The sequence below is a fragment of the Tauraco erythrolophus genome, chromosome 13 (genome assembly GCF_009769465.1).
Source record: "Tauraco erythrolophus isolate bTauEry1 chromosome 13, bTauEry1.pri, whole genome shotgun sequence".
NCBI lineage: Eukaryota > Metazoa > Chordata > Aves > Musophagiformes > Musophagidae > Tauraco > Tauraco erythrolophus.
This window is the reverse complement of record NC_141477.1, coordinates 18221671-18233758: the sequence shown is the minus strand read 5'-3', so window position 1 is coordinate 18233758 and position 12088 is coordinate 18221671. Positions and strand designations below refer to the sequence as shown.

Below are 12088 nucleotides of genomic sequence, written 5' to 3'. Positions count from 1 at the left end.
TCGATTTACTAGACCCAAGATTCCTCATACAGTCTTTGAAGTTGTGAAGCAGAAAAAAAAAAAATCATAAAGAAGAAATTATGAAAGAAGAAGAGAGCTGGAAAGCAAAAGTGTAGCAAATCTTGTGGCAAGCGAAGCAAAAACAAGCAGTGAAAACTGTTGGAGTGACGCCTTGCCTTCTCATTCCTGCACTGGATCCCTCATCAGCTGGAAATAATTGATGGCAAAGGCAGGTTGATGGGGAGACTACCCGCTCCGTGATCCCAGAGAACTGGTGGCCTCAGACCTCTGAGCTGCGTCTGTAAATGTGCTACAGCTGCTTTCCCAGCCCAGGGTAGAAAATAGCGATCGTTAGGCTGTAAAACTCATTTATTTGGGTTTTTCACTGGGGAACAATGAATGCAGAGAGAGCAACATTTGTGAAGTTTAGAGCAGGGACTGCTACAGCTGAACTGTGTAATTCTGAATTTTATAATATGAAGCGTCAGGAGCATGAGAAACAAAGGCTCCTGCAGCGTGGGAGGAGGCTGTAATCCCACCGTGGGGAAGGGTTCCCCGGTGTCAGACCGCAGGAGCTGAATTGTGTCGCTGTGTGCCATTAAGAAACGAGCTAAGCTGCTGGGAAGAGCTGACAGTGTCAGTGTCAACAAAAGAAAGAGCCCAGAAGTGAGAGCAAACTGACAGAAAGTGATGAAAAAATATCCGTGGTTGTCAGCTGTGAGAAAATAGAAAGAAATACATGTAGTGAGACATCCTGTAAAAAGTTCAGGGAACCAGAACGGGTCTCCTTCAGCCTTCTAAACTGCACACTCACTCCTGATGGACCACCTGTGCGAGTCCTTCCTCGGAGCCATTTCTCTTGCAGATGGAAGGAGAAAGAAGGGTTTGGGTGGGTAGAGAGAAAAGTGCTATTGAGAAGGATGTTGTGGTGAGTAAAAGGGTTTGGCCTGGAAACAACAGCTGAAGTGAGTATAAATACAAGGAGATGAAAAAGGGAAGTTATCAGCAAAAGAGAAATATGGAGGATGTTATGATCAGGTCTGAAAATGCATATTGTAGAGCTGAATAAAGGCAAAGGTAGCGTAAACAGAAGTACTCGAAGCTGAGCAGTGCAGATAGGAAGCAATCCATCAGTCAGGACTATCAGAAAAATTTTGGCATGAATTTCATGCTACTACATGAAAATGAATCAAAATATACAAGCAGCACATGGCAAGAAATCAAAGCGATGGCGAAGCCTTTTTAGGGATTTATACAGCTTCTTTTAATCCGTGATAAATGAAACTTATCCCAGTGAAATTTACCCCCGCAACCAAACAGTTAAGCTCTTGCAATCTGCATCTGCAGACGAGGATAATTTTTCCCCTCTTTACTTTTCTCACTTTGATATGAACGGTAGGATTTCTTTGATCTGATTTGTTCAAAATAGTACCAAAAATGCCACAGCCATAAAATGTCATGCAAAATGTGCAGAAAGTTTTAGCCATATGGTCAAAGCCAAAAGTGAATCAGTATTCTTCACGAACTAACACTTCAATGTGTGTACGTGTGCGGGCGTGTATGTTTGAGAAGTATATGAGTGCAGGCTCTCCTAGCAGTGCTGCTTAGCAAAAAACTCATATTATCTTTTTAGTTGTAAAGCTTTGCTGTGGGAAAAATATTTAATTATTTGAAAACCAGATAGGTAGGTAGATAGATAGTTATACAAGCACATGCATAGTTCGGAAGAAAGCAGCAAACAAAAAAAATACCATTTGGGTGTGAGAGCTATTTAACTACTCCAATGTGAATGAATTTTCAATCTCCCAGTGAAAATTCATTTAAACTGAAGCCACCTTAGTGCACTTTGTGTTTTCCAGAACAATCGACATGAAAAAAATGTATTAGAAAGCCAGACCGGTAGGTGTTAATTTTGCACTTCTCAAAGCAGAGATTGCTTATTAGCTATAGCTGGAGCCTTTATCTTGACAGTTAAATGCTGAATTCCCAGAAAAGTTGACATGTTAATACTTACATGCAAAAGGTCTCATTGCTCAAGGGTTCACTTGTTTGGCAGTGATTTCCATTGCACATACTCTGTGTCCAGTGAACCAAACCAGAATTGTCACCTGAAAATTTCAGCCTGCGAAGAATGTGAGCTACTGACTGCTGCTGAACAAACCTCGTCTGTTTGTTTATAATGGGATAATCAGCAGTGCCATTTCTGTACACTGCTCAAAAAATGAACCCATCAAATATAAGAAAAAGCACTTGCAATTGGCCCAACTTTGAGTTATAAGAAAAATACACATAAATGGGAAAGGACTTTTTACGGGAGCTTATGAAGTACAGCTTCAAATTAAAAAGTATATTAACTGATTTAATATTCTAATCCTAACCGTGGTTTTGTCTGGATAAAACTTTTTAATAGGCACAGTCATATCTGATGAGAATTGGAGTGCTTCTCTGGAATATGTTTATTGGCTCTGAATGAAGCACAACTGATGGTTTGGTCACGGAAACCTGCCAGAGGGCAGCTTGCTTGAAAAGAAAAGAAACAACCAGTGACTTTTCAAGGTAGCAGTGAACCTGAGGGTGCAGTTACACTTCAGCTTAAGCTGATTTAGGTGATTAGTTTTTAGCCAGCAAACTGTCCTGAACCTGCTCTCTGTAGGAGCACATAAACACTGGCCTTGCTGCTGGGGGCTGCACTGGGAGACAGGATGGGGTGGGACTGCAGCAGCCCCAGCCTACGCCAGTTTGAGATGCCTTGAAATCTGCTCCCAACAAGAACAGTGCAGATTTTTTCTAAATTTGTGAAATTCCTCAGATTAGGGATGCTCAGGGGGTTGTGTTTTGTGTATGTTTGATTTTTATTAGCCTATTTCACGTTCTTTACTCCTCCAGTTGCACTAGCATAAGCTTGCAGTGAGCAGCAGCTGGTTCTTCGCTCCAGACAGGTAGATGTTAGCTTTCATATTTCACCTGGGATTAAGCCATTAGTACGTCCATGACTGCTTTAAACCCAGGAAGGAGAAGCTGTCGCCATACCTTCTGTGAGCTTTACACAGCAGACAGCTAGGCAATGGCTCTGGAGTAGTAACCAAAATTGTTAAGATGTTCCCAACTAAAATTTTATTTGTTTTTACCATAATGCAGTTGGATTTACAGATGTGATCAGTATGAAAGTATATTAACAGCTGTTAAGACTAAGCTTTAGGCGCATTGCTGCAAGTGAAATGGACAGTTGCATACAAGTTTATTCTGTCTCAATAAGCAAAATCAGCCTCAAATAAAACAGAGAAAAAGTTAGTTTGGCCCAAACCAGTCCCTGTTTATCTGCCAGATACCAGGCATATCTACACAGTGGGAGGAATTCAAATTATTCACTGGGCAAAGGCAGTGTGGCTGGGCCACAAAGGAGAACCGGCTATTAGGACATGGCAGGTGCTGTGCAGAGTCATTATGGCAAAAATAGATCGTTTCAGCCCAAAGTTTTTATCACTAATTATCTAGTTATGGTTAATCAAAGATTATTTTTACAGCAGAACGATCTGTGAAGGAGGCCATCAAAGTTGAAGGTGTCTGCTTCCCATTAAAAATAATCCATTTACTTTGATAGAGCAATCGAATGTTCTTCGTTAAAGGTACATTGCAAATATGGTTTTATCCAAGTTTCCTGCAGATAGCCAAGGAGAGGTTTTATGCTAACTGAAGAGTCTTATTTGGTGTCCCAGTGAACTCTTAGTTGCAGCATGAGCTAACAGCAGGGTATTACCCAGCGGCGGGTGGAATCTGGGCAGTCTCACACACACAGAGAAATCAGCACCTTTATGGGAGGAATCTGTTTCCAACTGTTTCACCACATTTATCATCATTTGGAAGGACTCTACCACCTGCTTCAGAAGAGATCTTGAACCTAACAGCATTAGTCTTAATGCCAGTTGCTATGCTGTCTGCTAAAATGGACTGGGCACAAGGAGGAATTCAATTACTCCGTGAGGCTTCATAATTGTGTGGTGCACCACGTAACCACGCAGGACAAGACACGGTAGCCACAATGCCCTCTCTTTATTAAAACATCAGTTATCAAACCAGCAATGTACTTCTGGAAATGAGATTATTCAGGAAATACTAATGCTTGAGAAAGGGAGAGACTTGGCCTCCAGCCTGGTTCCTGAGCTGACCCCAGGCGAGCAGGTGGCTTGTGATGGCCACACACTCCACCATATGTTATTCCTCAGTGCTGAGCATTGTATTAGCATCTGCAGTCTCTAAATTCATAGATCTTTTAATTAGCGCAGTGGAAAAATGAGCAAAACCAGCAACAAAATCGGTAAATGAAATAATAGACGCTTCCGTGACATATAAAGCATATAAAACCGTTACGTTTTAGCCTGGTATTTATTCTTTTCTGGTGACTGAAATATTTAGTCCAGAAAAATTTCACTCAGATAAAAGCAGCCATCTCTTCACAAAGGATAACAAGCAAAGCATCCTGAGACAGACGAAAATAGGCTGTCTTGCAGTCTCAGTGGCTCAGTTGTTCTCTGACCTTTCCATAGACAAGCTGCAATCCAAATCCTCCACTGGCCATTAGCTGGGGAGAGGGACCAGTCTGCTCTGTTGTTGTTCCCCAATTCAGCGATCCTGCACTGCCGATTGAGCTTTCTCAACAGGAGGAATTTGAAGCTCTGGCCAGTACGTGCTAAAATCAGCAGCCTGCCTACTGGTTGTCTTTCATGCTGCCCCACCTTTAATTGGGAGCGTGTTTAATTCTTCCAGATCCTCATGCAATAGGTATCAGACGAGTGAGGTCATTCTTCTAGCATTTCCTTCAACCTAGTTTGGAAACTTTGCTTGGTTGGCACTCTCACCTGCGTGGAAAAAGGCAAAAAGTTAACCTTAAATATGAATCATTTACTTAAATCAGTGACTGAATTCACAAAGCAAAATCATTGTAAGTAATTACAGTTGGGCTATTGTATCATGTGAAGTGTGATATATTGGTGTATTATGTTACAGAGAATTAACAAGCCTGTATTTCTTGTGGTATAAAAGTCCTATTAACATTTCTTGCGTAGTAAATAGCTGGTGGAAGTGTGTCATACTCTTCTAGTATGTCATTTTCCTTCTGTACTAACAGTCAATTAAAGTGTTAGGACTTTAACAACATCTAACCATTTTCCACTCTGCCAGTGTTGACTGCAACCTCGAAACAGTAACATTCAGACCTGGAAAATTTTCTGGCTGATGTTGCATGACATGGAGCGTGTGTTTTCATTTGCATGACTGCATAGGTATAATAAAGTTCCCACTTTAATGGACTTGTACAAATACCTGTCAGAGGGTGCTAAATTACTTTTCACATCTAGTTTTATTCCACGCTGGATCTGGACCTCAGAAAAGAGTATGCTTGTTGAAACTTCTTCTGCCAAACATACTAGTGAAGCAGTGCTGGGTGAACCCACCAAGTGCCTTGATGACATGGTGATCAGAGATAGTTGAATGAAACTGCCTTATTGTCTTAATCATTCTTTTTTCTTTTTTTCTCCCCTGCCTTCCCCTTGATTTTTTTTTACCAGGTGCGGTTAGAGTGGCCAACAGACCTCACAGTGAACCCTCTAGACAATTCACTGTATGTCCTGGACAACAACATCGTCCTGCAGATCTCTGAGAACCGGCGTGTGCGAATTATTGCAGGACGCCCCATTCACTGCCAGGTGCCGGGCATCGACCACTTCATCGTCAGCAAGGTGGCCATCCATTCGACCCTGGAGTCAGCCAGGGCAATCGCTGTGTCTCACAGTGGGATACTCTACATCGCAGAGACAGACGAAAGAAAGATCAACCGTATACAACAGGTCACAACCAACGGTGAGATCTCGATAATCGCTGGAGCCCCGTCAGATTGTGACTGCAAGATCGATCCTAATTGTGACTGTTTTTCAGGTGAGGTGATGCTAGTTATTTCCTGTCTCTTATCTGTTGAAATCCCCTGGCACAGCTGCAGATTAGCAAAGTGGCAAGGGGAAGGAGAGACGAACAGTGATTCGGTTCCCTAGGACAGCTGAAAACCTTACCAGCAGCTCCTTGTGGATTTAGTCCATTGGATGTAGAGATGTGAGTCTTCTAGTTGGCACTGGAGGAACCTCAGGATGGCCTTAGCTTTTCCTCTTTTGATGCAGAGATTACACACCATTCAAAATTAGCTCCAAATCTTCCTGTCTGTGTCAGCTGTGTTTTCCCATGTTGAAGATGGTACCAGCCCCAGTGCAGATTGCATCTAGATGCTACTGGATCAGGCAGCCCTTCTCACCAAGAAGAGTACCAAAGTGTTTCACATCCTGGGAAAAACACTAGCTTATGCCTTCTCATCCCTTGTGTCATGCTGCACAACCAGCAAAATGATGCAAACACAAAATCAGAATATCTTCTTTGTGTGTTTTGAACTGAAACAGCCAGTGCCTGGCCCATACTGCGTCACTGGACATGCTCAGCAACACAGCTTCTCTCTCCTGCGTACACCAAAACAAACTGTGGTTTGGGTTTTTTTTTTTCATAAAAACGTATTTCATAATGGGACAAAGGACAGCATTCCCAAAGAAGAGGTGTGCAGTATGTTGTCACCTTGTCATCTCTAAGAACCTCTGTGTTCAGCTCCATAATGTCAGCATAATTCTTAAGCCTCCCATTTCAAGTAAAAGGTTAATTACTGACAAGGAAATATTAAGTATGTCAAGAAGGGAGAGAAAAAAATGTTAATGCTTTTCTAGAGAAGGTGGGTTGCTGACCCAGTGTTGTAATGATAATCAAAGCTTCTTGTGCGTTGCCAAGTGCTGCCAGCTTCAGTTACAGCTGTGGTAGAACAGTGCTGAAAAGGAATTTGTTCAGGGATCTTATTGAGGGAAACTGCCCTCAGTGCTGAAAAATTAAAAACTCAGGCAAATATCTAATGATTGTGCCAGTGCTGGGTTGGTGAAAGGCAGGGTCAGAAGACCAGTTAATTTGTCCATCTCCAAAAGAGCTCAAAATCACCACCACATTATTTTCTCAGTCAGGAGAAGGGGAGCGATACAAACAGTAATGTGTTTTTCTCGTGAGAGTGAGGTTCAGTGGGCTTTCTTGCTAGTTACAGGAAACCCTGCTCATGTAAATTCATTTCGTTACGCCTATACAGCACGTGATAATGCAAATATCCTCCTCAAACCTTAAAATAGACAAACCAAGTAAATTATCAAGTGATACTGGAAGGGCTGATTTCTCATGCCCCTTCTTGACTATTATTCTTGTTTTGTTTTCCTGCAGTATTGAGCTTTTAACAAGTATAAACTGATCTTTGCTTCAGTGTCATTTCCACTGAATTACTGGGCTTTATTTTCTCTTTGTTTTATTTGTAACATAATTCTGCTTGAACTCCATGCCAACAGACAAATAGTAGGGAGCGAAACTTCAGGTGTCACGTTTTTTTTCTTTCACAATTTTGCCATTAACGCTTTCCTGAGCAGCAGGCTTTTGGCCTTAGCAAAAATGGTATAAATCAGATAATTTATATTCTTGTTTGACTTCACTGAGACTGATGTAGAATTGCATCCACCTTAATAATATGTATTTAATTAGTTGGAAGAAGATACTGTTTTATTGACCTGTAAATGATACTGAGGAGAAGCAGTGTGTCAGGCTACAGGGATCAGCTTAAACATGGACATTACAAATTCCCAAAATTACCATTTCTCCTCCAGGTGATGGTGGATATGCCAAAGACGCAAAGCTGAAAGCACCTTCTTCTCTAGCAGTCTCTCCTGATGACACACTGTACGTAGCAGACCTTGGCAACGTTCGCATCCGTGCAGTCAGCCGGAACAAGGCTCACCTCAGTGACACGAATATGTATGAGATTGCCTCGCCAGCAGACCAAGAACTCTACCAGTTCACCATCAACGGCACCCACCTGCACACGCTGAACCTCATAACGAGGGACTACATTTACAATTTCACCTACAGCGGGGAAGGGGATATTGGCACCATCACCAGCAGCAACGGGAACTCGGTTCACATCCGCAGAGACACGAGTGGGCTGCCCCTGTGGGTCGTGGTGCCGGGGGGCCAGGTGTACTGGCTGACAATAAGCAGCAATGGAGTTCTGAAAAGAGTTTATGCCCAAGGCTACAACCTGGCTCTGATGACATATCCTGGAAACACGGGGCTTTTAGCAACCAAAAGTGATGAAAACGGATGGACAACTGTGTATGAGTAAGTCTGTGACGTTTTTACAAGGGTGTATGGTGATAAGACAAGGGCCAATGGCTTTAAACTAAAAGAAGGCAGATTTAGATTAGATCTAAGGAAGAAATTTTTTACATTGAGGGTGATGAGGCACTGCAACAGGTTGCCCAGAGAAGTTGTAGATGCCCCATCCCTGGAAGTGTTCAAGGCCAGGTTGGATGAGGCTTTGAGCAACCTGGTGTAGTGGAGGGTGTCCTTGCCCATGGCAGGGGGGTTTTAACTAAATGATCTTTGAGGTCCCTTCCAACCCAAACCATTCTATGATTCTATAAATGCCTGATGTAAGGAACTCGATTTTAAATGAACATTGAAATTTTTTTAGTCAGTTCTAGTAATTTAAAAAGACCCTCTGCTGCTAACACTGCGTGAGAAAGGACAAGTAGTGCTGTTGCACAAGCTTTGGCAATCAAACACTGACGTATCTTAAGTGCCAAAGTATGTAAAAGCTCTGTACGTAGTGCCTATGAAGCATAGCAGAAACCGCCTGAAATTATACTTCATTTGCACTTTATTGTTGTGAATCTGTTTCTCTAAATGAAAATGTGATTGTGGAATTTTTTGTAACTAAAGAAGTAGAGGCAAGTTGTGATATGAATCATGAATTCGCAAAATTCCTGAGGAAGGCAAAAAGGGGGAAATTGACATACTCTTGGGAGAAGGGAGTGTTGCAAAGGAAATTGAGAATCTTGATGGAAGGAGTATTCAGACAGGAGTAGACTTGTCTCTATCAGCAGGGGAAGAGTATATATACTAACAACAGTATATGTAATAGCAAAATGCTCTATATAAGGGGAGTAAAAATCACCTCGTAAACAAGACATTCAGGAGACCTTTGACGGGACTTCTGAAGAGCAAGACGAGACAGTTGAAACTGCAGTCAGAACATCTCAATCTGGTCCCAGAGAGAGAACAACTCAAGAGAAAGTCCATTTTTGATTTATAAAGAGGTGTGGTTTATCAGGATTTCTCATTATTTGTAAGTAATTTTCATAATCTCTGTTGGAGAATGTGACAAGTGATGGATGGAAATCATATGTTAACATTGCAGTATTCATTCAGAGTCTTCAAGGAGGGTAATTATGCCTGCTTTCTGCGCAGCATAGGAGTTCATGGTCAAAAACTAAAATGAAAAGCCGTCCAGGTGAGAGATGAACAGACAACACATTGAGGAGAATTAGGTTACTGCCTAAGTCACCTGGAGAGGTAGTTGAGTCGCCATCGTTACAAGTTTTTAGAATTATATTTTCTTAAAATGGAAGTAGGATAAAAGCAGAGAAAACTGCTGCCTAGTGCATGGGATTTTTTATGCAAGAGGATGTTTTTGCATCCTGGCCTCTATTATTCTGCCAAAGACTGAATTAATAGGGTAGGCATAAGTATAAACCATCAGAGAGGGCCATTTCTGACAAAGTGTGGGAAGACAAAACCATACAGGGCCTTCCTGAATCAGTTCTCATTATCAGGCATCTATTGATAAGAATTTAAATCATCTTGCAACAAGAGAAAGCTCACTGCTGTCCTGGTGCTCTTTAAACATTGATCTGAGTGTTACCTTTTATAAGCAGAACTGACTTAAAATACATGTTTCTTTGTAATAATTTCAACACTGAGAGTGATCCATTTAAATCCCTGCTTGAGGATGGCATCAATCCAGACCATGGACCAATGACACTTTCAAAAAGCATTTACAGTAGCTCAGAGTCATGCCTATTACTTCTTAAAATGCTGAACGCCGTGCATTGTTGCAGGACCTTGGCTTTTAGAGCATGTTAGAGCAGATTATTTTTAGTCATGTGCTTCTCAATCTCGGTATTCTTGCTCTGTCCCATTGACATTGAGTATAAACCTTTCCACACAATTATTGCTTGTGCTTGTTGTCTTCTGGCAAGTTGTTGAAGTATGACTCAAGTATAGTAAGATCTTTTAAAGGACTTCACCTGCTTTCAAGTGCCTCCTGCTGTGTATAATGCAGATGTCTTCACGAAGAGATACCTGTGCCTTGGAAGGATTGATAAAATGCTTATGATTAACACAAAAAAAGTTTGCTAAATTAAACAGTTTTTCATACTTTTACAGCTGTAACTGCAGGCTAGGTAACACTATCCTCACGGTATCCTCAAGTTGTCCAGGCTTTGCACGATCGTGCACTTCTGCCAGTCTTGATCAGTCAGTAGAAATTAACAGAATTACAATTGTTACCATTACAAAAACAACAGCAGAATTAAATAGTGAAGCCATGTCATTAATATTTCTGTTCAGTCCCATATTCTAAGTCATCTTCATAATCTATTACAAATTCCTGAATGACAGATACACAGAATGTCACCCAATCTGCTGCAGTCAAAGGAGCAGTTGACTGTAATCAGCACTGTGCCGAGTAGATGGGCTTTCAGGATGTGCTGCTCACCTTCTGCCATAAATAGGTCATGGGGTGTGATGGTCCTTAGTCATCCTTTAACCAGACATTATTTTCCAGACAGGTCACATTCTGAACTGACACCTGATTTCAGTTTGAAAATTAGATGTTTTCGAAGGAGTTACTTACGTGTGCTTCCGAGGAAGGAATTGCTTCCGAGTCCTATATTAGCATAGTATTGGAGCTGAGAGAATTATCATATGAGCAACTTTCAAATTGCTTGGAATCATCTTCTCTGTTTAAGCTAGATTTGCATTCACAAAAGTTCAACCCATGACACTGTCAAGCTGAAATAGGGATGAGTTTGTTTAACAACACGTATCACGCATACTTGGGAATATGAGCAAAGATAATGAACTCTTCAGAACATCTACCTATATGTCAGATTCGCTCACAGAGGGAAATTATTAAGAGGGAGAAAACCACCTACAAAAGTACTTGTCATCCATCTACTCTAATCTGATGGAATGGAAGTACTGAAAGAGCTCTTGCATAAAATTATAGCTAATGTACAATTTTCAGTCATCTAGATTTTTTTAATATTGTATCATTAAAGCTGTAGAAGAGGAGGGGGAGCGCTGGGCCTCTATTAAATCAAGGGCAAGAAAACACCTGCAAGAAACAACTCTCTCTGAAAAAATTAATTAGACCACTTTCCCTTTGAAATGATATAACTCTTAACTGTGCTACACATAGAAATGCAGATGGATTGTGAAACTGTATCCCCAAGTGTGCATTTCAAATATTGGTGAGCACTTCCTCATGTGAGTACCGAAATCAATGCAATTATTTGCATGATTAAATGGTCACCGACATGATTAACAGTGGCGTAACTGGGCCCCAAATTAACATTAAGAAATATGTCATGCTTCTGACCCTATTAGTATGGGTAGGACATTGCTCTGCAGGAATTGAGTCCCAGTGTGCTACTGTTCATCATGGGAAAGGTGTCAGAACCTGTCCATGGAGGGCTGGGTGTCTTGGAGCAATCTGGAATAAAAAAATACCCTTAGATGGTCACGTTGTGGAATCGTTACTGAGGCACTAAGCTGCGTGTTCTCCTTGGAGTCAGTGGGACCATCTACATGAGTAGGAGTCCGTTGGCATGTGCTCTAGTCTCCTTGTAATTCAGTACCGTATCTGGCCAGCCATCCAGTAACAGTTCATCCCATTTTCAGCTACACGAGGAGTTTTATATCTCAGCAGCAGCACTATCAGCAGCAAAGCTGGGTCCTTAGCAAAGATGGATCCCGAGTCCTGTGCACAACTACATTCCAATAATGTGGCTGCTTTTATGCCATAAAAATGCATGATTTGAGGATTTTTCTACGGTACAGTAGAAAATCCAAATAACCTAGCAAGGGGTCATATTTGTTTGATCCAGCAGTGAATGAAATATAACTGCCC

The 12088-nt window shown here is 41.5% G+C and overlaps 1 protein-coding gene across 5 annotated transcripts in view; it reads left to right on the top strand.

Moving 5' to 3' along the window:
- Positions 1 to 12088, top strand: part of TENM1 (teneurin transmembrane protein 1) — a 250418-nt gene that overhangs the window by 218863 nt on the left and 19467 nt on the right. For all 5 annotated transcript variants that reach the window (XM_009990362.2, XM_086619787.1, XM_009990359.2 and 2 more), the window contains 2 exons: positions 5565 to 5931; positions 7722 to 8232. In XM_009990362.2, the coding sequence (XP_009988664.2) occupies positions 5565 to 5931; positions 7722 to 8232 (878 nt within the window). The remainder of the gene's footprint in view (positions 1 to 5564; positions 5932 to 7721; positions 8233 to 12088) is intronic.